The sequence below is a fragment of the Chrysoperla carnea genome, chromosome 4 (assembly GCF_905475395.1).
Source record: "Chrysoperla carnea chromosome 4, inChrCarn1.1, whole genome shotgun sequence".
Classification (NCBI taxonomy): Eukaryota; Metazoa; Arthropoda; class Insecta; order Neuroptera; family Chrysopidae; genus Chrysoperla; species Chrysoperla carnea.
In genome coordinates this window covers 24,496,210-24,522,828 of record NC_058340.1, presented here as the reverse complement: position 1 = coordinate 24,522,828, position 26,619 = coordinate 24,496,210, and the positions used below count along the sequence as shown (strand labels likewise).

Here is a 26,619-nt window from a genome sequence, read left to right as displayed (position 1 = left end):
TTTTTCAAATATCTCGGCCTCTCATTAATTATCTTTGATAATTTAAATGAAATTAATATTTTAATTCACCGATAGGTATTTTAAAATCCTATTTTTACAGTAAAAAGTGTATATTCTTAAAAATTGCATATGCCTACATATAATTAAAAAGAAAAGCAAACCAGGAATTCCAAAAATTATTTTTAATGAAAATGATAATCGTAGAATGCTGATAATTATTTCTTTTATCAAATGACAAAACAATTAAAAAATAATTGAACTAAAGATAACAATTGAAAAAAAGAAGAATAATGGGTTAAAATAACCATTTATTTTAACTAGGTCTATGTCACTACCTTGTTTAAATATTTTGACAGCAAACAGATAAAGAAGTTAATAATATTTGTAAATATGTGATTATATTGACTACTTCAAAAATATATTTTCTATACTTATCATTTATGTTTTCTATTTTTTGTATAATGTAATTCTTCCTGTTATTTCTCTTTTCAAAGGTTAATAACAGAACATTACATAATAAAAATTTTGTTAAAAATCTGTTTTACCACCTCTTTCAACCTTGAATCAAAAATTGTTTTCTGAATTTGATCGCCATCTATCATCATAATAAAATAAAAAATGTATGTTATGAGGAATATTTTATAGTAAGACGGAAAATTTTATTAATTTACAGTTAAAAAAAACGACTGCAAACGTATTTTATCAAGGATGTTGTAAATTTTACATTTTCGAAAAGTGTTTTAATTATAACATTTGATAAAACTTATATTTAGATGAGATAAACATTAATAAGATTATGTAGTTTTTACCAACAAATGTGTATAAAAAATATTCGTTAAACGGACGTTAAATTATATATAACGGACGTCTGGAATCTTTCGTTTCATATTAGGGTAATATTTCATCATAATTTTTGACAAAAAGAAGTAAAAAGACAATTATTTGTCTTCATGATAATAATAGTGTTAATTTGTCGTATAAATATTTCCCAGTTTAGTTTTTGTAGTCATAGGGTGCGTTTATCGAATAAAAGCTCTAGTTAATATTCGAAAGTGAAAATGTGCTCACGGTTCATGTGATTAAGAATTCTCATAATTGGTGAAAATGTGATCACCTAATATGCTGAAAACTTCTAATTGCAGAGGCATTGAACAGATTGAGACGAGTGAGAAATATCTTTACTTTTAAGGGATATATTTAAAAAAGCAATTTTGCCAAGAATCGTTAAGTGATAAACCGGTAAAAGCTCAATTTAGCTCAATAAATTTAACTCAATAGGTCTATTTTTGTTAAAAATCCAATTCACATAGAATATTAACAGATTTGCCGAACGTGATATTTCTTTTTCGTGATGATTAATTTAATCATTTCCATTTAAGTAAAGAATGCAAATAATGTCATTCTAACTAAGATAAATTAAAAAATTTTCAACAAATTGTGTTACTAGTATAAGAATTCATCTGTTTTCATATTCTTTCCATTATTAGTCGCCATTTTTGACGTATGCGTATTGTTATAAAAACGCACGTCAAATCAATCGTTCAAGTTAACAAAAAACATAAGTGTGAAGCAAACTTTTACCAAAAAAAAAAACTAAAATTTGTAATCACACGTCTAAAGAATGTCTCATACAATAAGGATCTTTATTCAAATATTAAATTTATTTTCTTATCTTGTTTTTTTTAAACACCAGCAGTATTCGTTTACTTGAAAAAAATTCATAATTCCACTACCGTAGTGTACAAGTAGTGTACTAACTGAAATGTCAATATATATTCAACTTTGTCTAACAATACGCTTGGGTGTTTCCATTCTTTCTTAACAATAGGCGGTTTCTATCGTTTATTAGCATTTGGCATGGCTCAATGGCGGACACATCAAATGCCTAATAAAACGGTTATCGGCGATGTATGGGATTTAATGTTTGTGTGTGTACTTTAAAACCGAAAAAATATTTATGAAACAAATTGTTTATTGCAATAAAATAAATTTAATGCTGAGTTTAACACACAAACTAACAAAAATTTTACTAAGTCCTATACGACGCCGGTTTGAAGTTTTGAGTTTAGTTTTTTTGTAAATAACTTGTGTACCTTAATTAGTGATAATTTTTTAAATAATAAAATTTATGTGTCTGTGTGTGTGTAATATTGGTATGTGAGAGAAGTGATTTTGTTTTTTAAGTGATTTCGAAATAAATAAATAATTAACAATGCTTACGAGTACTCAAAAACATGTACTACATTGCTGTTTATTATTCACAGTGATTGTTTTTTTTGAAATATTTACTGGGGCTGTTAAAGTGTTACCGGATGAAACAGCAAACATTGACCCATGGTTACGTTATGGTGCTATCGGAACAATTATCTTATATACATTACGTTTAATCACATTCCTCCCATTACCACAAGTATTATTTAATTTTGCAGGTTTAATATTATATAATGCGTTCCCTGATAAAGTTACGCTAAAAGGTTCCCCATTATTGGCGCCATTTATATGTATACGTATTGTAACTCGAGGGGATTATCCGCAATTGGTACGGTCGAATGTTGCACGAAATATGAATAAGTGCACAGAAACGGGGTTGGAAAATTTTCTAATTGAAGTGGTTACTGATAAACCATTAAATTTAGCACCCCATCGAAGGGTACGTGAAGTGGTTGTACCAAGTACTTATAAAACAAGAAGTGGTGCGTTATTTAAAGCAAGAGCGTTACAATACTGTCTCGAAGATGGTGTCAGTATGGTCACGGATAACGATTGGATTGTCCACTTAGATGAAGAAACTCTTTTAACCGAAAACTCCGTACGAGGAATCTTAAATTTTGTTATTGATGGGAAACATCATTTTGGGCAAGGTTTAATTACCTATGCGAATGAAGATGTAGTTAATTGGGTTACTACGCTAGCGGATAGTTTTCGAGTGGCGGATGATATGGGAAAATTGCGATTGCAGTTTACACTATTCCATAAACCATTATTTAGTTGGAAAGGATCTTTTGTTGTTACACAAGTAAGTAGATGCTTTAAGTGTGTGGGTTGTTTTGTGATTGTAAAAGTGTACCTTTTCTGTCCAATAACTAATCAATTAGATAAATTTATTTACATTTGTATTTTGTGATATCGATTTGATAACAATTACCCAATTATCGATGTATCCATTTATTTTTTTAAACCAATAAGATTTAAGATTATCTCTTTTTTTATGTTTAATTTTATCGATGAAATTGCAGTATATAGAGTGTCTTAAGTTTTTGAGAGATAATCGCTTTGTAATTTAATTTTGAATTGAAATAGATTATTGTCTATTATCTTAGATAGATTACGATAGCGTGGAAAACACAACTTGAGTTCTGTTAGAACTCAAGAGACGAACTAAAACAAATAAATTAAAAAAGCAAAGGTACAACTGACATTTTGTTTAGTTTTCGAGATATCGAATTCTGAAATATGAACATTTCGAAATTACTTAAGAAATTAATAAGTATACTATTTATATAGAAAATGTAATTCAAGTCAAGTTATCAAAGGAACGAAGTCCTAAATAACTCGACTGGATCCATTTTACGATCGAAATCGCTCATCGAGCATTCTAAAATTTACGGAAACAATCAAACAATGATATCAGTGTACATAAACCCTCAAAACTCCTTGAATATTAAATAAAAAATCAAGAACTGGAGAAAATAGTACAAAAATTTTCTAGAACTTCATTCCTCACAGAAATAATGACTCGGTGCCCCTCTATAATTTCATTGTTGCGACGCCTATGTTTGTTAAGAATGTTTTTGGGTTTTTGTTCATAAAAAACAAATTACAGGAAATAAAATATTTTTTATTATTTACTTTACAATGAAAAGACCAAATTTTAAACACATTTGTGGAAAGTTGTATTACGTAAGATTTTAAAAAAATTGGAAAATTTGTTGTTTAGATTTTATATTAAATTTTAAACAGATTTGAGAAATTATTAAAATTCACTCTGACTTACAAGAATAAGGAATAACTTCGTCGTAAAAAAACACTTGCTTTTCTGGAATGAAAATGCGCTATATTAGATCGTGAGAGAGAAAGGATCATTTGTTAAATGAGTGATACAGACTTGAAACTTCGTGAGTGGCCTTCTTTTGGTGAGCCTACCAAAATTTTCTCTACTAACTTTTTTCGATAGTGTTGTTCATATATTTAAGCTATCGATCTGAAAAAACGCAGCAGTGAATTTGCCGGACACCATGACCACTTGATAACATGAATAATTGTTCAACAGTAAAATATTTTGCCCGACAAAAATACTGCACCAATGAGCTTGACCACCTCGAACATACACTTTCGAAAAAAGTTTGGTAGATTCACCAAAAGGAAGCCACTCACGAAGTTTCTCATAAGCAAAGCACTCTTTCTGTTCCACGATCTATATATCGACTACTCCAATAAAGTCGAAAGATAATTGTTATTTTAAATTACAGCACAATGCCTGCCTTAGCTTCGACGTTTTCAATAAATCTAGATCAAAAGATAGGAGTTTTGAGATTCACAGAAGAATGTTTTCTTAGTTTTATGAATGTTTTTATATTGATTATGTTAACTTCATGTTTTAAAGTATTATTTGTGGTTGCGGTTTCTCCTGAATACATTTTATAACTAGGCATACCTGGTAGTGGTCAACACTTGTCTCACCACATCAGCAATGACTTCCTTGATGACCAAAGATTGTGATACTAAAACTTCTTGAAATAAAAAGGTAGCCATTATTGACCACCAATTGTTGACTTACACTAGAGTTAACCATCGTTATATTGTGGTAATACAATTAGTCCTAAACGCCAGGAAGTTTTGGTATGTTATTCTGTCAGGATCTATAATGAAGTGTTACGAAATTTGCAACTCCGGCCGCAATGGAATTTTCTACCACAGGAAAAAGGATTTCCCTTCAATTGTGATAAAGTAGACAGACCAATTAACATGCGAATATTTTAAATAATTTGTAACATTATAATTTTCCATAATATAAATATTTCAAGTTGATAAACACTTTTTAACATAATTTTAGAATAAATTTTTTAATCGTAATTGAGATGATAAACGACCAAATTAAATTGTAAACATAAACACACGTTAAAATAATCATTTTATAAATAATTATTATGAAATTTTTATTTTTTCTTCAAATATGATAAGGAGTTTAGTTAAATTAATTTCATTTTTATTATATTGGTCGAGGTAACACGCTAAGTTGTCAAATATTCAATAAAATTGTAATTTTTGATCGAATATGACTTCTACGTTGAAAGTTCTATTGTCAACTTGTGTTAGAAAGGTCTACTACAAAATTCAATTATGGTCCACTTATGGCATTGGAATTTAACCTCAAAAAGAATGAATGATAAGAAAGAACATCAATTTTTTGTTTGAAACATATTTTGAGAAAACATTCTTGGCCAAGATCAAGCAAAAATTTTTAATAAAGGTTACTAAAAGAAAATATATCGCAAGTGTTCGCAGATCGAAAAAAAAAACAATTACTGAGGAACTATATAGTCAGTCATTGGCACCGATTCAAAAGTAGCATAAAATAAATTTCACTAGGAAAAGGAAATTCACATACTATGATATGAATGTAAAATCTAAAAAATGAAAATTCCGATGAAATTAAAGAAAGAAATATTATTGCTAGAAAATTAAATATACCAGAATCTTCTCTAAACCAAGTGATACTTGTTGTCACGGCAATAACTCACAACTCAGTCTCTAACATCATGGCACTTAAGTTCTTAAGAGAGAAATCAATAAAAGGAAATACGTTTTTAAGTTTAAATTATTATGTAATTTTTGAGAATTTTAACTAAGAAACATGTTATCAAATACATGTACATTATATTTACAATGTGAAACAAAAGATTATAAGTGTAACTATCACGGAGAGACTAACAAAAATGATGAAAAATTGGCGGAAACACGCGTGGTACATCGAATGAATATTCCTTGATATATAAGTTAGTATCATAAAACAATGGACATACGGGTTAAAAATTCAAAAAAGTTACAATGATTTTATTTAGAAAACATGATTTTCCGGGGGCAAGTAAGATTAATGGACTGAAAAATATAATTTCAGACCAAAAACTTTCGAGGTTCGCTGAAAGAGAAAGACTTCTTTAGGAGAAGTTCCCGACTGTGTGTTTTTTCAACAACAGTCTCGCAAACTTCCTCTAGACCAGGCATGGGCGAGTATACGACTCTTCTACCTATCTCAGTTTCTCTAATAGTAATAAGACTGGTAGAAAAAAAGTTATCTCTCTGTCTTACTCGTATTTTAGGTTGTCACTGTCTTATTCGTATTTTAAGTTAGGAGTCTGAAGGACTTCTGTAAGTCCCATTTGCCCATGCCTGCTTTAGACCTGCACACGATGTAGGACTTATTTGTTAAAATGGTAGAATTTCCGTGTATGTAAACGATTCAGAAAACAATCGGTATAGAATATTCTACATAATATTACATGTACATTAAATTATATCGATAACTGATTGAATAAAACGTAATAGAATGCACAAGGATAATGAGTTTTAAAAATACATCATAAATACTTAATTATTTAGAAATGTATGTCTATATGTACCAGCTGCTAACAACACTATAACATGTCTTATAAACTAGTATCTGCCATTAAAACATGCATTTTGCTATTATAAAAGATGATTTGTAGTAATTTCTAATCCCAACCCTAGTTATTAGGCGTAGAGGACTAAAACAAACTCAAATTTGTAACCAGTTATTCTTTATAAAATAAGTCACAACTTTTGTCCGAAACATTATTCCGTGTACATAAATAAATACATAAATCTTGTTAGTTCTATCTCTCAAACGGTTTATGGAAGTTTATGCCAATCATCAACTTTTTCAATAAGTAAATGTCTATCAACGTCAAATATTAGTTTATCGGGTTTTTCAATTAAGATTGTAGCGCCCTAATGGCTCAAATATCAACCATTATCTTCGATAAAACAGATTTTTTATTAGCAAATTTTTGTGTCTGGCCCAGGTAAATATAAGTTTTTTATCAAAATGTATTTTTAACACTTGCAACATAGCTAAGAACAATCTCCATTCAAATATCTTTCATACAAAACAAAAAAAATCAAAATCGGTTTATCCGTCTAGGCGCTACGAGGCCACAGACAAACAGGCAGACAGACACACACACACATAGCGGTCAAACTTATAACATCCGTTTTTTTAGTTCGGGGGCTCAAAACAACTACTGATGTTGTTGTGAACAACAGGTTGTTAGAGTATCTCTTAGCTAGAAAGCACAATAAGTGTTGTTAGCTGCCGGTCCAATTTAGAATGTTCTTTTAACATTCTGGTGTATACACTATTTACTCTGTTTATAAGTAATAAAGGAGAGTCTTATATAACACTCTAATAACACTATTATTTTCAATTTACATCGAAACAAAAAGAACAAACTTAATAATGAAAAAGCTACATCAGCGTAATTTACATGATTTTATGGATTCCACATTCATTTCATACAATTAATTTTATTATTGTATGAGAGTATTTAGAAGAAAGAGTATCTGTTACCGTATGTGTCTAATGTCAATTGGTCAATGGTCACTATTATACTCTATGTAATGCATGTATCGTTTTTAATTAGCAAGAATTCTCTTAATTAATTTTGTGATATAATGTGTCTTTAATTAATTATCATAGGTATTACAAGGTTTTTAAAATTGTGGTACACCTAGAATAAGGAAGGGCTGGACTCACTATCATCTGAAATAGAGGTATAACAAGCTAAACTTGTGTTATTTCAATTTTTTTCGAAGGCCTGGTTCCGGAATTAAGTACATAAGTGATAGCTTTCGAAAAACTGACAACACAGCTGAAAAGAATGACACAAAATTAGGGGGTTTTAAACAAAATTCCAATAAAATCGGATCAAATTTGCCTGTGTCATCAATAAAATCGAATTTTTTTTAACTTTATGACGTCATCAGAAACAAAAAAATTTAATTTTGCTCTATCACATCCAATTTTTTTCCAATTTTGATAAATCAAGTATGTAATCTTACTAAATTTGGGCCATACTTTTCAAATTTGTGATCAAAATTAACTTAGCTATAATAGATTTCAAGAATGTGGAGTCCTGGTTCCGGGATTGAAGCACATATCTGATAGTTAGTAAAAAACTAACATCACATCTGAAAAGAATGTATAAAAATTAGTGGGTTTTAAAAAAAATTCCAATAAGATCGGATCAAATTAATCAGTGTTATCAAAAAAATATAAATTTTTTAATTTATGACGTCATCAGAATCTAAACAATTTAATTTTTCTCTATCATATCCAAATTTTATCCAATTTTGGTAAACCAAGTATGTAATCCTACTAAATTTGGGTCATACTTTTCAAAGTGATCAAAATAGCTCTAATAAGTTTCAAGAGGAGTTCTGGTTCCGAAATTAAGCACATAAGTGATAGCTAGCGAAAAACTGACTATATTGAAAATGTATGCGTTCATTCAACATTTGGTATTTACACCATGTCAAAATTTCAATTTTTATTGTTTAATTGTATGAAAACGATAAATAAGGGTTAATAACATATCAAAAATTCAGCTTTTTATCTACGCATTGCCTTAATGTCCGATCAACCTTAAGATTTATTGTTAAGAGAGATATCTCCAATCGGAAAGATAAACCTCATAAAGAAATTAATGAATAATTTAACGACAAAATATTTTCAATAATTTTTTATGGTATTTCACAATTACGTTATCAATAGATAACTTTTATACGATATGACTACCATTTGATGTATTGTGAGTTTTGAGATACACAGTATTTAAATTAGTATTTATGAAGAGTAATGAGTAATAAGAATGAAATACCCCCATAAATAAGGTCATTCGATAAGACATTTCTGTAATTCTATTTATTTTTAAGAAAATAAATAAATTTTTTAAGTAACATAAACATTCTTTTTGCACTTCAGTCTCATAAAACTGGAACTGAGTCATGCTTTAGTAATAAGTAATATGGAAGAATTATGATGTTTGTTCGTGGAAAGTATTTTAAAAAAAATATTTGTGTTATCAGAATATTAGACGAGTCATACTTTATTTTTGAATGAATTTTAAAATATACTTTTGTACAATAATATTGAACCATGAACCGTTATCTGACGTTCAAAAAAACTGATTTTGGTTGGTACAGCGTGTTTATAGAAAGTGACAACTGCGATCAGTGTTGCCAGATCATTAGGAACAAAAAACAGCAGTACCTTTAAAAGACGGTAGATTCGGTTGTATTTTTACACTTAAATTCTAATTTTACGGAATTTGAAAATTCATAATTCACAAAATTAATGCTATAAAATTACAAAAATTGTTTAAAATTTTATTCGAAATATCCGTCGAGGGGCCAAAAGTAGTGGCTTAGCATGATTCTTCATTATTACCAATGCGCCACCTAAATTAGCTGGCTTTTATTATTTTTTCTCACAATGTAGTTAAGTTTTTAGGAGAAGGGTTCCCATTCGACAAAAGGGCATCAGGTAGATTTACGATGACTTAAAAAAAAACTCCGGATTTATTGATTGATCTCCAGATTTTCTAAAATTTTGATTTGCTCTTTTATCGGTAGTATAATCGTCATTTTTTGAAGTAAACGTGGCTGAGTGTGAATAGGCTATAAATGTTTTTGGAAGGATTCTAACAATTAATGTAAGTGAAGCCTCGATCCATTTTTCTGGCTAAGAACTGGTCTATTATATTATAAAAGTTTTACACGCACTGTGCCTCTTTCTAGAAATTCAATTACGTTCAATTTTATTGTTCAACAGATACATACCTACCAAGCATTTAATTAAATATGTAACGTATTTCTTAACAGTTTACATCGTTTAAATATTTAAGATGCCAGCAGCTATTGGTAGTAATTCTTGGAAAGTTTTTAAACAGTGTTCTTGGAAAACGGTGAGGTTAATTTAAAAAAAATAATACTGAAGATTAAAAAAATTCTCATTCATCGGAAATCCAGCGTCGAGTTTCGTCTCGTCTTTGGATGACAGATCGTTTTCAGGGAGAGCACAGAGGACTCGTGGTCTAGGTGCTAGGAACCCACTTGCGGTTACCCTCTTTTATTTGATTATTTTATTTTTATTTTCGTCTCGTAAATATAAAAATAATAAATTTCTACTGTCAGAATTCGAACACACAGTACCTTCCTTCGAAGCTTGCAAGCTTGACATCTTATAACAAGTTTTATTCAAATCCGTTGAGTTGATTTTAAATTGAAATTATTTTTATTTTTAGTATATTTATTTACATTTTTCTCTAATTGCAAGCCCAAAATGACAGAAGTAAATGGTTATTAGAATCAATGTTAAAAGCAGCTGAAGTTATAACAAAGCAGCTTTTAAATAGTTAGCTTGGAAAAGATTGATTTAATTGTTACTAGCGACCCGCCCTCGCTTCGCACGGGTGCAATGCTGATACTAAATACACTACAGAAAAACTGTGAACGTTGTATATAAAAACATAGCGGCCCGCTCTGGCTTCGCACGGGTATAAAATATATAGCCTATGTGATTAAAATCGATCCAGTAGTTTTGATTTATTCATTACTGCCCGTGGCCCGCACGCGTTAAATTTGGAGTAAAACAATCCCCCTTTCCCTATACCATGAAGATTTCCTGCTATCTTTGGAATATCTAAATTCATACACTACATTTTTACTTATTTACTTTTTACATTTTTAACTATTAACCTCAAAAATAGCAGTACTTCTCCACTATTTAATGGATGTTATTATACATATAAACCTTCCTCTTGAATCACTCTATCTATTAAAAAAAACCGCATCAAAATCCGTTGCGTAGTTTCAAAGATTTAAGCATACAAAAGGACATAGGGACATAGGGACAGAGAATGCGACTTTGTTTTATACTATGTAGTGATGATTAGAAAAATCATGCAAAAAGAGTCAAGAATCTTTAAATTCGTAAGTGCGAGCATTTAACGCTGGTACGATTACTATGGTTGCAGTACTCAAACCTTAGTTTTTTTCTTTGAAGCTTGATCTTACAAGTTAAAGAAAAAATTTTTTTTAAATCGCAATAAAAAGTAATAAGTGCCAATAGCAATTTTATTAAAATTTATTACTTGAATTTGATCTTTATAGTTCAAACGTCAAACATTTTATTTTACTACTAAATTAAGTTTTATCAGTATGGCAATGAATCAAAATAGAAGGACAAATTTTTAACCATAATAATATGTGTCATGCCATTTATGATGTGTTTGAATGATGACTGATTGTTTATCAATGAATGTTTGGGCTATGCGACATTTTTATCATCTGCATGAGTAGAAATAGAGTAAAATTGGGAACAGTGGTTTTACTCATGAATAAGCATGAAGACTGATATTAATCTAGACATTATATTTGGAAAAAGTCCAAGGAATATTTTGCTCTTAATTCAATAAAGAAAGTTTTTCTTTCCTGTGTGTAATTTTCCGCTGAACATTCCCAAAGATTATATTTGATATTTTATTCCGCTACATTTATGCTTCAAACATCGTTTGATAAAAATTTTTAGAGTTTGGACGATATTTCAAAAAATTCCTTTACATAGATCGCCATACGTTTTTTTTTTTGTCATTTTGGGAAGCGTAAAATTTTCAAAACAAAAACTTATTATATATTACATCATTTCTTCTTTTGGTGAGCCTTTATAAGAATACGAAAGACATGAAAAATTTATGTAAGATAGCCAACCTATTCGTGGTCGATTGATTCCTAGATTTTGCTAAAGTTGTTCAGACCTCATTTTCCGCCCTTGTTGTTAGTTACAACTACTTTTCGCGAGTTGGATGACTTATTTACTAGCATTTGCTATCATATTTGGCGACCAATTATCATGTGCTCTGATTGAATTGAAAAGGAATCAATTCTTTATCAATAAATAATTGGGATGGCAAGTATTTGATCCTTTTTGGTCATAGATGTGTCATCGATTTACTCAAAATGTTCCTGATAATTCTAGTTTTTACAGTTTTAACACAAAATGGATGAAAAGCTGTTAAACTTTCGTATATTTCCATTGAAACTGAAAGGGTGAATGCTGAGGTTACACATGTACCCTTGAATACAGCCCGATTGATGCTTTGCCATACTGATGAGCAAACTCGTCGTACAAAGTGGAGAAATTTGTAATGAATGGCAAATAACAACTTGTCGTGCATGTAATAAAAGAGACTAATATACATAAGAACAAATACAGTCATAAAACTGTATTTAAACTTTCTTCTCTAAAATTCTATTTTTAATATTAACACTTCACTTTCTATAGAAAAAAAGAGTATTTTAATTACAGGATACACTTGTAGCTCAGATTCTGATTGCGTCTGTGCCATCCTAGGTATGGTTAGTATTATGACGAGTTTTTAAGAGGACATTTTGTATTAAACAACAAGTGAAAACAAACAATTGACAGAGTTAATTGTTAAAATACCATGTATAGATTGTGTTGATTACACTGTCGCATTACACATACTATATAAGTTGCGTCTAATTTGCGCTCCCGCGGGTAAACAGTGATGTTTACTAAAAAATGTTTCAAACAAAAGTTGTTTATTTTTTTTTATAACGAACATTTCTTACATTTAAACTTTTTTTCTATCTCTAACGGTTTACAGAATGGGTCTACGGACCCAAGACCCAATTGTCCTATGTTGCTCATTTACAAACTCGACCTCACTTTTTACGTCCTGAGTACGCTGTAAAAATTTCAGCTTGATATCTTTTTTCGTTTTTGAGTTATCGTGTTCTCAGACGGACGGACTAATTAGGTGATTTTATGAACACCTATACCAAAATTTTGTTCGTAGCATCAGTATTTTTAAGCGTTACAAACTTGGGACTGAACTTAGTTTACCTTGTATATTACATTTATACATGGTATAAAAACAATTCGAAATATACTGTGTCGAATTTTCACCAAGAAATATTACAATCACATGAACTTGACGTACACGAGATTCAGAGAGGGGACAATGATTTTTTTCACTGCTTGCCAGATAATAAATGTTCAAACTGACAATTAATAATAGTAATGAAATTAGTATAGCAGGTATAATTTGATGGGTAAAAATTATGTATATGTATATATATTATTTATAAAGTGTTTGACGCATTGCCATGACATAGGAGCGATATTAGCGGCGCGGCGCCCGATATATTAATAGTTATAATTCCTATATAACAAGTTGATTCAATTAACTACGAACGTTATTCTAAATACATATATCGTTGTAATGTTTATTAATAGAGTTGGCAAATTTTTTAAAATATTAATTTAATGTGATATAAGTACTATTTTATATATTTAAATTGTTCTTTTTCTGTTCAGGGTTTGCAAAAAATATTAAAGTTAGGGATAGAATCGATAGTACGAATTAATTTTTAATTGAAGCCATAAAAAAATGATAAGTCTGTTATTTTTAATAAAATCGATTTCAGTTTAGACAATTGGATTAAATCTTAATTCCTGTGAATTATTTTTTTAAATAGATGTCGCAAAAAGGAAGCAGTATTTGTTTTTTTTTATACAAATCCTCTTTTAAAACCACATTTAAAAAAATTCTTTTATGTCGCAGGTATTACGCCTTTAACACTCTTATGCTGTATGCCTTTAATCAGAAACTTATAATAAGAGTACATTTTCGCCTCTTTGTCAATTGTTTTTGAAATGGCAATGGTCTGCATAGTGGTATTTATACCAAATTTCTGGCCAAAATATAATGAAGGAATTTTTATGCTCAAAATGGATTAAAAAGACTATTTAGATGGCAACAATCAAAATTTCATTTTCTTCTTCATTTTTCTTTAAGTTTTTCTGCTTCTTGACACTTTTTGTTTTATCTATACTTGCTTTTGTTTTCACGTAACGCTGGATTTATAAGTTACAAAGTTTTACTGGAAAACTGCTTGCTCGTTTTTTTTACTTTTGTCTTAAGCTCTCGTAATCCTTATCTTAGTCTTAAAAGAAAAGGCGCAAGTTCGCGCAAAATTCTTCATAAACATATTAAAGAATACTTTGCCTTTCTAGAAAAAATTTTGACCGTGAAAACCTTACACAAAACAAAAAGCTTTGAGTATGATAAATTTAATGAAAAAAATTACCTTTTTTATGAAAAAAATCCTAACGTTATAGCACTAACAATCACAGTAAACGTAAATTGAAAATCACGGTAAATCGAAAGCGACAACAATAATAACATGCAGCCGTAAGAGCAGGTAGATTGTGGCTAACAAAATAGGCGGGGGTCGAGGTTTAGATAACTCGATTGACCTATTTATTAAATTTAGTTTTCTGACTGTTGTCCAGAAATTTGATATAAATACTCCACCGTGCCGGGTTTAAGTTGTTTGAAAACTATCTCTTAGATTTATTTTGCCAGGATTGCAAAGTTCACACGACTGATTGTTCCAGACTTTCTATAATAAAATAAGGACTATAAGACATGTTAAAATCTCGGATATATTAACCGTAGCTTAGTCCCCAAAGTTAAGGAGGGGGATGCAAAAGTAAACTTCATAAAAATTTATTTCTCTCTTTAAAAAAATTATTGGTTCTTTCAAAATTGAATAAAACGAAATATCCTTTGTTTCTAAAAATAAAATGATGAATTCATAATTAATTTTGGACAGCCTTATAAATTTTGGTCATTATTCAATAAATCAATTACATTTGAAAAATCTTTTCATAACCTTGGCCATTAAATAACGTCATTTGAAAACGTTCTCGAAGATAGATTTTTTTTCTGTCATGCACAAAAAATGATCATCTCTGAAGGCTACTCGCTACCTACAGACAAAATGTGGTCAAAAATTTTTAGAATTTGTATTTGTTATTTTAATGGAAATTTTTGTTTTATTTATTTAGATTTACTTTTTTTGGTTTCTTTAAAAAAAAATTTTGCATTTTAAATGAGGGAATTTCCAAACAAATTTAACCTTCAAGAATAATACAAAAGATGTATTTTTATAAAATGAATCTTTTGCAGCACAATAGTGGTGATTATATTAAAGGCAACTATTTTAGTCATTTTATTTATAAGAAGGTTTGTAATATAATTTATTATAGTTACATCATTTTAAGTAGTTAAAATAATTTTATGTTCGACCTTTTCGAATTTCTCTTGGGAGTATTTTCTACTGTTCGTCTTTTTTACTCGTAATTTATTGCTGTAACTAAGAATCAAAACACTGATATAATTTTATTGTATTTTAAACTCTGCGTACACCCATCTATTGTTATGAGGCTATGTTTTTACTATCGTAGGTGACTAATGTTTATTTATTTTGCGTTTAAAGTAGTAACATAATTCTGAGCTAACACTTCTACTTCTAAGTTTCAACATACACCAGAGCTGGAATCGAACCTACGACCTATGAAATTCTATACAATATATCCAATAGTCAGGGCCGAAAGTAGAGCTGAAAAGGCCCCGGAACAAAATCAAATTTGTGGGCCCCATCCAAAAATCACTCTTTATAATAATACTGTGAAAATCCAAAGTAAAAATAACAGTATTTCGTTGATTAAAAATTGTTATTCACATCTTATTCAAACTTTCAGAAACTATAATATCTCTCATACGCTCTAACCGCTCATATTTAAGCGCTTAGATTTAGATACATATTTGACGTATATCAATTGAAGTAAAGTTTGAAGTAATTGATATAGCAAACGCTAGGGGCGCTAAATTTAAATTTAATCTACAGTATCAACAGCAAATAATAGTGTTTGCCAAAATTAAACAATTTTAAAAACGTATCCCTGAGTCGGAATTCTTATTAATAATTCTACTCAATTCAAAAATTAATAATAATTAATGAATAATGTAAATAACGTATTAAAAATTTTTAACAATGATTATGCATTAAGGAATTATCAAATAAATTCTTTGTTTATAAAGTGACTTGTATATTTTTAGTATGACCCAAATAATTGTAGGTGTTTTATTTCAAATAATAATAAAAGTTTTGTTCATCTATCCATAATTTCCAGTAGGTGTAAGCAAAAAAAAATCATAATTAGCCATAGTTAGTTTGAAAAAATTGAATTGAAAGAAAAATTGAGAGAAAAAATTTTACCACATTCTCTATTAATAATTATTATTAAAGAATGATTCACTAATCATATTTGTGTTATAAGCAGGGAAGAAAAGTGTTTTTCCGTGATTTTTTATAAGTCCACTTCAGTCGTTTTTCCCATTCATTAATTATATTATGATCAAAAATTTTTAAAACTTAAATTTTGTATTCATTTTTTTTTAAATATTCAAAGTAGTATATTGCCGATTTTCTTTATACTATCAACAAATATCAGTATAATTCATAGGGGTGCCAAATCAAAAACAACGCAAAGGATTTCACACAAACTTCTATCGTAATTTTATATTCTCAGAAATGTTCCCAGTATAGGAAGATATTGTAATGGGTTCGATCGTTCGTAATGAGTTCGAAATCGAAATGTTAACATATCTTTACGTTTCATTTTCAGGACAAGACATTAAATACCAATTTGTAAGTATGTGTGTGTCTATGGTCATTTTTTTCGTGATCGATATCACGTGAGCAAAAAAAAAATATAGACTTCATTGAGGCATCCAGGTCCGTAACTAGGCACCCGCAACCGGCGTATGTTTTATACGTAAAACAAAGAGTTAGTAAAGTATCATGTAAAAGGCGCTCATTAATTTACATAACATTCATAAAGTTAAAAAATTCGATTTTTTTTTATAACACAGGCAAATTTGATCTGATTTTATTGGAATTTTTTTTGAAACCCACTAATTTTAGGTCATTTTTAACAGCTGTGATGCCTGTTTTTCGCTAGTTATCATTTCTGCGCATAATTCCAGGACCAGGACTCCACATTCTTGAAACCAATTAGAGCTAGATTAATTTTACACAAAGCTTTGAACATCATCATTGTATGATTTAGAATTTTGTTGAAACCGTATAAGTGTAGTTTGGAGTTAAACAAAGTCATTAAGTTGAAAATTATGTGGAGATATGTTAATTAGATTGTTTATAAATATGAAAATAACTTTATTAATATTTGAAATGCGATAAAAATATGGAAATATTTGAAATTTAATTACTCGCATTTGCAAATATTTACAGTAAAGACATTTTATTTTTTTAGGTAAAACATTAATTTTTTGATGATTGGAAATAATGCAATTATATCATATTATTACAAATTAATTAACAAATATATAAAAATATAGTATTATGTTTAAAATAATTACAATTTCCTGTATAAGGTTGAAACAAAAATCGAGTTATGTTAATCATAATATTATTTTTATTAGCTGAATGTTTTTACAAGTTAATTTTAAAAGTTTAAACAAAGAGCTTAACTAATCACATGTCATAGTGGATGTAATGGATTGTTAGTAATTACAGGTTAGGCAATTTTATTTCATTCACGTTCATTACTTTTGAAGTAATTTCATGTCGACTTTTAAAAATATTTATAAACTTTCGATTGCCAAGTTGGCCTGTACTTGCTTTTGTGCGTCTCAACCCCTTGACTTGGATATAAAAGAACAAGCTTTTAATCGAAGTTGGGCGGGTCAAGGCAGGAAAACCCGAGCAACCATTTGGTAGACATTTGGAAACGCATCTTCATTGCAAATATCGAATGAATTTTTGACGAACATTGTTTTATTTCGTCGACCCAGATGTCACGAAAATCATGGTGCAAAATTGAAGAGTAAAGTTTAATAAGTTCTTCGCAAGAGTCTTCATCAAAACTTCCCTTTTTGTTGGGAAAGAGACAAGCTAAATTTGATATAATATTGCAAATCCATGTCATATTCATTGCAGATTTTGCTCACGGTTTTAAAAAATAAAGCCGCATTTGCAGGATTGTTATTTCAAGTTTATGTGGAGAGGTTCTCAATGAAGCGGGCGATTAACCACCACCCCCACCTCCCTTCACGTGCTTGGGTCTGTTTTCGGATATGATTATTCCTTAAATCATAATGGTTTGACTTGTTGCTTTCTCTTCAAGTAGACAAATGTTTCTTTTGTACTGGTTTACAGCACCATGTCAAATGCATATCCGTAGATTTAAAATGAGTATTGGAGATGGTTCCTCATTGATTGATCTGCTATTATTAAATAAAATTTTAGTACAATAAATAATAGTTTTTATCACATCGTAGAATAATCAAATTGAGGTTTGTCGCTGTCATCACATATCAGTCGCCATCATTTAACTTCTGCTTGTCTATTCAATACTATGTTGACTGTTTTGCAATTAACATCCGACTGGTACTAATTAATAAATACCATAGGGGCAGAGCCATGTGACACAACTAATAATGTATAATATATGTATAATAAAATCCATTCTTCAAAACCTATTAGTATGAATAATGAATAATTTTTTTTGATTTCAGTAAAGAAAGACAAAGACAGGTAGTTACATTACATTAGTATACATTATTTGGTATAGGTTATGTTGTTATATGTTTGATTAAATAAACAACAAAAAACACCTGATATATTGATTGACTGATTACTTATAACCGCATAGCTATGTCTTCAATGACATGATTTGTGTGTATCAACTAACCAACCATGTTGCCATATTTGATTATGTTTTTTGTCGATTCATTCATTCAAAAATGTATCCATTACACGCTAAAATAATTTAATACATCCGCAGAAATTTAATACACTTTGATATTTTTTTTTTGGTGAAACTAAAAATTTTGTTGTAGTATACAGACTAGGTTTACTACTTGGTGGCCTAGATTACACTATTCTAGAACTATTATTATTCTTTTTCTATAAATGCATCGAGAAAGAAACCTTGACTCCTTAATCTATCTACTGAATCTATGAATAAGAAATATATAATAGTTCATAAACAAGAAAAACTAGTGGGAAGAAGTTTAACTTCACAAACGATTGTTTTACTTACAAATATAAATGGAGAGACAATCAATATTAATATCGGTATCCTAACTAGGCAGTGTAAGTTCCAAATTCTAAGACACGTCAAGGGAAAATAGAACCGCCTTTAACCTATTGGAAACTCTGGGCACTTTAGCATAATACCCTAAGCACCTAAGACTACAATATGACATATAAACAGTTCATAAACACATAAGAATTATCCAGATAATTAAAAAATATAACAAACTGCGGATATGTACTCCTACTTCAACAGGAGTATAAAATATCATGTGAACATGTGAAACTAGGATTGCGGAGCCCTGGGTATTTGCCCAGAATGATCAATGGAAACGAGGAACTTGAGGCAGAAAATAGAGGAAGCTGCAAAAGAAATATGAAGTATTCATTGTGGAAATCTAAATTGAATATTTAATTTTCAAAATGAGGACCTGTATTAAAATTCAAAGACATTGGTCGCGTGCTAAGCTCACCAAGGGCTGAAGATAGATTGCAGGATTTAGTTATCAAAAACGACCTAACTTTGAACTGTAATACAGTGGAATGGCTAAAAATGAGAAATAAAAACCTCTAGATGAGGCAAAAGGAGTATAAAATATCATGCGAACATGTGAAACTAGGATTACGAGGTCCTGAGTACTTGCCCAGAATGATCAATGGAAAAGATGTATTTGAGGTAGAAAGTTGAGGAAGCAGCAAATTTAGCACTCATTATGGAAACCTAAATTGAATATTTAACTTTCAAAATGAGGACCTGTATTAAAATTCAAAGACATTGTTGGCGTGCTAAGCTTGCTAAGGGCTTAAGATAGATTGCAGGATTTACTTACCGAAAACGACCGAGCTTTGAACTATAATACAGTGGAATCGCTTAAAGTGAGAAATAAAAAAATCTAGATGAGGTAGGCTGCTTGTCCATAGCTAACATTAATTACCTTTCGTCGTACAGACGAATCTGTTTTCCGCCTTACACTTAACGCTTGTATATCGAGTTTTTAATAAAACGAGACTAGTTTCCCCTCAAATGTTTGCATTTTTATTGTCATAGTGACATAACCATAACAAATGATGAGTAGATATCCTGCAGTCAAGTACAGAATGGGAACTATAAATCTCATAACTGGAAGCACGAATGCAGTTTGAACATTCTTTGTTATGAACAATACTAAAAAAATGACCATCAATCATGGGGACTGTCGGATGAAGTGTAAAATTAAAACTTTGGAATAACTGTGTCTTTTTTGAATTTTTAGTATTTTTTACTTCAATAAAATCAAAAAAATTAGAACGAAAGAAAATACTTTAAATAATTTATGAAAAAAACCACAAACATTTGATTTTTGTAATAAAAAAGTATCGACCATATTTTCATGCTGTTTTAAGGTTACAATTATGTTCAATTAACAATGTCGAACGAAACCGACAACTGTAATAAAGTTGTAGCGAGAATGGTATTACATGGTACTTAAATATTTATTTTCATTTTCTTTTAAAGTAATAACTTTTAGTTTCAAAACGTAATATAACAATGGTCTGTCTAATTTGAAGTAAAATGTACGTGTATGTTACCATGTACAGAGAGATTAGTTTAGAATAATGCTAACACTATATATTTTTGAATGTAATCCATTGTATGTAAATGGGACATGTTTTATGATGGTCGTTAAGCGTCACTCATTTTAAAATCACTCGCTATAAATTTAAGTATATGATTTTGTAACATTGTTTTATTGTTTATATTATAAATGTTTTACTGTGTATACGATGAACATAAATAATAATATTTGTGATCGGCGCGGCGCATTTTTTGGTAGTATAAGAGCTAGGTGCAAAAATTTTCATATTCTATCAAATTTCAAATTGAAATTTAATATTATAGACTCCGTATAGATTCCGTACTGCGACATTTTTTGCTAAAGGTTGTTGGGTGGAGATATCGCAGAGTATTTGTCTTTCTGCAGGGACTTCCTCGGATGAGTCTTAAAATTGATTTCAGAAAGCACCTAATCTTTCTGCCTTCTTATATATTTCCCCGTAAGTCGAATTACATGGAGATCCACAAAATACGTAATTCAGTTTATAATATCCAGTGCAAAAGCCTACTAACCAATAACATATATAAGGACGTGAAACTCTTATGTCGAGCTATAAGCGCCCGTTGCTGTATTTACGGTGCCTCCCAGGGCGGGGTCATCGGTCGTTGTGTACTTTTTTACTGCGCATCAGGCTGTCTAAATATTGAAAAAATTGAAATTGTTTTCAATCACTTTCAATTGATTAAAAACAAAAGACAAAAAATTGAAAACAAGAGACAGCTTGATGCGCAGTATAAAGTTCGCAAGGACTGAGGATTAGATCTCGTTCAGATAGGCGCCTTTTTTCCTGCTACGCGCGCCACTCGAGTTTCAATTAGTCTTAGCTGAGCGCAATTGGTTGATTTAGCTATGGCGGGAAAAGCTATGTTGTACACACTGACACTCTGCGCAAATTTTTCAAAAAGTAAACATCTCAGCATTTGAAGCTGCCACTCTTTAAAAACTTTGTCGTGTACGTTTGTGACTATATTCGAAAAGCGCGTGCGCACTTCAGTACAACTTAGAAATCGTGTGTTAGCTGCTGATCTATTAATTATTATTAAATATTTATATTACACTAATTAGTTTTTCCTTGACATAACCATTCTTTTTGTGTTTATATAGAGTTTCAATTGGACTTTTCAAGGTTATCATCACAATAAAATGTATATTCACCACCATCAAACGTAGATTAATATACAAAATGAATTTTAATTGCGTTCCGAACACTTAATTCGAAACAATATTTATTTTTTTATATAAGAAAAAATATTAATATATATAAGTATACTATTTTCTTGATTCCAAGAAATTTTCCATTGCTTTGTAATTTTGAAAAATGTCATTTTCATACTTGGTAATCATGTCTTTTATAATAATTCTTTTAAACGACCTCGATTAAGAATTTCCAATTAAATTATCATAAATTTCCTTCTTGCTTTCAATTTTAATATTGACTGGCAGATAAGTGTGCAGACTTAAACAACTATAAAAAAATTACCCTAGAGCAAGTTTTAGAAATTTCCGATTCACATCACATAAAAAATACATTTTATTTTATTTTTGAAATTATTTCTGTTTATTGTGTTTGGTATTTACTGGAAAGAATAAAGAAACCCCTTTGACCAGATCTCATTTGTTTTATGTCTTAAAAATTAACGATGTTTCTCTAATTGTAATTTATTTTCCTCCATTTTGAAGATTCAACCTCGACGCGGCAGCACATTTTTCTATGATCACTTCGGTAGAAACTATTCTTAATATTTGCTTGGTGCCTCCAACAGCCTTACTGGTTTTAAGTCTTGGCCACACTTTTCGTGCTATAACGCACTTTCGAAGCTGCCGTATCTCTCCCGCCTTTACTAAACTATACAATTAAATGCCTGATAATTTAAAATATTTTTAAATAATTTAAAACATGAATATTGTCTAGATAAACAATTATTTAGTTGATTAAATAGACCTAATAAAAATGCTGAGTTATTTACTATGTATAATTTGTTTTAATTTGTGTTAGACACAAATTTGTTTATAATGCTGAAACATATACTATTGTGTAACATCAAATTGGCCGAAACTTCATAAAAACAGGTCGAAAATCATAAAGTTTCGAAAAGTTATGAAAAATAGTTAATAAGACCACGGAAGTAACATTATAGATCTCTCTTAGTAGTTCGGAATGTTGCCACGCGGGTATAATCTTGATAATTTATTACGTAGATTTTTTTACAAGGAAAATTATTAATAAGTTATCCTTTTGACATGCAATTGTACAAAATACTTAATTAAAGATGTTAATAATTTCTCATGATTAAAAACTTGTGAGGTCAAATCTCAAGTTAGTTAGTGGTACCTTGGTGGTTTTTTTAATTATAACTGTAATTTGTACATTGTATTATCAAAGTATCATTAAATCTAGCAGATACCCGCCCGCTTTGCCGGCGGATACTCTTTCATACCATGATACTCGCAGACATTGCAACTTTCTGTAGGTCTAATCATTAAATAAACCTGATTTTATACTATTTTATATTATTTTTATATAAAATTTTTTTGCGTTCTCGATTTATTTTCAAAGGGGTTTGTACCCCTTAAAAAAATTTCAAAAAATCGAGAAATTTTTTATCTTCAATTTCGATAAAACTTAGTATATAAGGTAATTTTGACCCAAATAGTACAAAAATCGGGTGCATTTTATGATTGGTGCAGTTCCACTATACAAAATTCGCATGCCCTGTTAAACCCTTCAGGGGATGAATTTCCGAAAATCTCTTCTTAGTGCTCACTTACGTTACTTAAACATCGTGTGTACAAAATTTCAGACTTTTAGACCCAGCGGTTTCAGCTGTGCTTTGATCGATCAGTCAACTTCCATTCTTATATATATAGACTATAAATATTATTCCCACTTCCGTCCTCTTACCACACAAGTCGATATTTCGAAAACACATATCTACTTTTTATACATAAAGTGTAGATGGTGTAAAAAGACATAATTCATAGATGATAGTAGATGCAAATTTAAGAAACGTTCAGATGATATGAAACTTCAGAAGAAAGTTTCAAACTTACTTTTTTGAAAATGAAATCTATTAACAAATTTTCTCTAATTTTTTAGGTTGGTGCAGAAAAACAAGTATCATTCGATAATGGTTTAGATGGTTCCGTCGCCGAAGATTGTTACTTCGCAATGAAAGCATACAAACTGGGTTACTCATTCAACTTCGTCGAAGGTGAAATGTGGGAAAAATCACCATTCACATTATGGGATTTTGTGCAACAACGTAAACGTTGGCTTCAAGGCATTCTACTGGTAGTCCATTCCGATGGCATACCATTATGGCATAAATTATTATTAGCAATATCATGTTATTCATGGGTCACTTTACCATTATCTACATCGAATGTAATTCTAGCAGGATTATGTCCGATCCCGTGCCCAGCGATCATAGATTTTATATGTGCATTTATTGGTGCGGTGAATATTTACATGTATGTGTTCGGTGTTGTTAAATCATTCTCGTTGTACCGGTTCGGTATGTTACGATTTATATTATGTATATGTGGTGCCCTCTCAACGATTCCATTTAATATTATTATTGAGAATGTTGCTGTTATTTGGGGTTTATTTGGTAAAAAACATAAGTTTTATGTTGTTAATAAGAATGTTTTACCACCTATTGATGTTTAATTTTTATCTACATCGTTTTTGTAATTAATTATGAAAAGAAATTTGTTTGGACCGACTCTACAGCAAAATGGAGAGTATAATATTGAGTTTTGGTCCTTATAATACACCTCTTTACTTACTAGCGATTCATATTTTTGTCGTTTTCGTCCATTTTTGTCTTAAGTAAGCGGTTGATTTTGACCTAATTTCATTTTTTATTGAATCGATAATGGTTTGCCTAGAAAGTGAAGATAAAAAAATGCGATAAAGCTCATTCAGAGAACAGCAATACGAGAGCGGATTAAATCAAACTAAGTATAAACTGTCGTTTCAATTATTGTTGCTTTAGATTTCGAATCCTCTTTGCATAATAAAACTTATTATGATAGCAATTATTTGTAAATTACTGCTATTTTTCTGTATCTAAATCTTCAAAAAAATGATTCATCCGATTTCTTAATGTAAGGCTAAGACCAACCTAGCAACTAGAAAACTGACATTATATGAAATTTTTTTGAGGAATTTGTATACTAGAAAAACCACTAGCTTCTTTTGTATCCCTCGTGAAAACTGCAAATTTTTAAGGCTCTATTTTGGACTGAATCTGTCTTCATTCGGATTGTGTCATCTATACATGCGCCATACCATGCATAGCCTCTCGCGGCTAGATTATATCACGCGAAAATTAATATCGAATGACTTTAATAATTATAGGAAGAAATAGATTCAACATGACTTGAATCTCATAGCTTCTTTGATAGCTGAAACAATCTACATTAGTTTTTGCCCAATGATAATGCCCGGGCATTTTTAGGCATCCTCCTCTTTTCTGTTATCGTAAGTTAACAATGTTAATCATCACTGAACATATGGCGGCTATATTGCTTGTTCGCAAATTTTGCTCTGCCCACCAAATAAATAAAAACTTTGAAACTATGACCCAGAAATGAAAACATTCGAGATTGGAATGCAAATGGCGGCTATATTTGTAACTTTTTTTTAGAGAAACTAAGATCTTCACAGCGAACCACAATCGATTCAATATATGGAAGTCGAATGTATTTAAATTAATTTTTTTAAAGTTACAAATATCATTGGTTGGATATTATGTAAAAATTTCCAGAAATGAGTGTGGCGGAATCAAAATTCTCTCCTCTCAAGAAAGCAATATTGTCTTTAATCACACGAGCATCACAAGCTGTTTATATTTTGAAGCTATATTGAATATTATGTTATTAGAAATATTCTAACACGAGCATCACAATTTAATTAGTGGTTAGTGGGTGGATAAAACAAACGACAATCGTTAGCTATACAATTTACTACGTAAATATAAATATTGGCAAGACCAATATTTATTATTGACCATATGGCCAATTAATTAATCGAGTTGCGTAGAATAAAATAATTTAGTTTTTTTGATATTTTTGATAATTTTTGCAATGATTTACTTCATCTTCATCCACTGACTGCTTCGACCATTTGATATTTGTAACATTGAAAATATAATCAATCCTCTTAATTAAACAATTCAACTGCCATTTTTAATAAATCCAATTAATTTTGGAATAATAACACTTGTTTTTTATAATATCAAAAAATGTATCCAGTTTTCGTCAGAATTAAGCAGTTGTAGTGTAATATATTAAGAATTCGATATGTATAATACGAGACTGCAATAAATGACAAATGCCAAATTTATTTCAAAGTTCCTTTTTAATATAATATATACTTATTTTTTTCGATTTCGAATTAAGAAAAAATTCTAAAATAATCATTAATAAAGTTGGCTTTTGAACACAAAAGAAAAAATCACTTATTTTCTTGTACATAAAATATACAATTTGGTTTGTATTTCGAGATTGTGACGAAAATTCGGTCACTTTTGTGATTATGTAAAACGAATTTAGTTATTATTTTGTATTAAGATATAAAACAAATATTCGTATTATTAATTATAATAAATAAATAATTATTAATTAATATCTAAGGAAAAACAAATATTTTGCGAAATTTTCAAAAGGTGCTAATCGCTATTTTTAATTTAGCTACGAGCTAAAATTCAATTCAAATCCAAGTCAATTTATTTAAACATAACACATTTTTAAAATGATAAACTATTTAATTTAAGACTATGGTTTTGGGAACTTTATTGAATTAAGTTTTTTCGATGATAACCTTATTCGATTTGTTTGGATAAATGATTTGGAATAGCCATTTATATAATATCTATAAGCTAATAGTCCGTTGCTGTATTCGTCTAGATAACGAATAGTCCGCTGGTTGAATACTAGTAGGATATCTACCTTTTTTATGCTATTTTAATTAAAATAATTCTACTTATATGTTTATATAAGTAAATAA

General features: G+C 29.8%; 1 protein-coding gene across 1 annotated transcript; it reads left to right on the top strand.

The window, feature by feature from the left end:
- Nucleotides 1–1,763: 1,763 nt before the first annotated feature.
- LOC123298032 (beta-1,4-mannosyltransferase egh) lies at nt 1,764–25,790 on the top strand. The gene is made up of 2 exons (XM_044879903.1): nt 1,764–3,016; nt 23,704–25,790. Exons 1-2 carry the CDS (start codon nt 2,213–2,215, stop codon nt 24,274–24,276), a joined length of 1,377 nt encoding a protein of 458 aa, XP_044735838.1. The 5' UTR covers nt 1,764–2,212; the 3' UTR covers nt 24,277–25,790.
- Nucleotides 25,791–26,619: the final 829 nt, after the last annotated feature.

Excerpts from the sequence above, each read along its gene's own strand:
- LOC123298032 (XM_044879903.1), top strand. The coding sequence starts at position 2,213 with ATGCTTACGAGTACTCAAAAACATGTACTACATTGCTGTTTATTATTC. Across the intron at positions 3,017-23,703 it reads GATCTTTTGTTGTTACACAA|GTTGGTGCAGAAAAACAAGT; the intron begins GTAAGTAGATGC and ends CTAATTTTTTAG.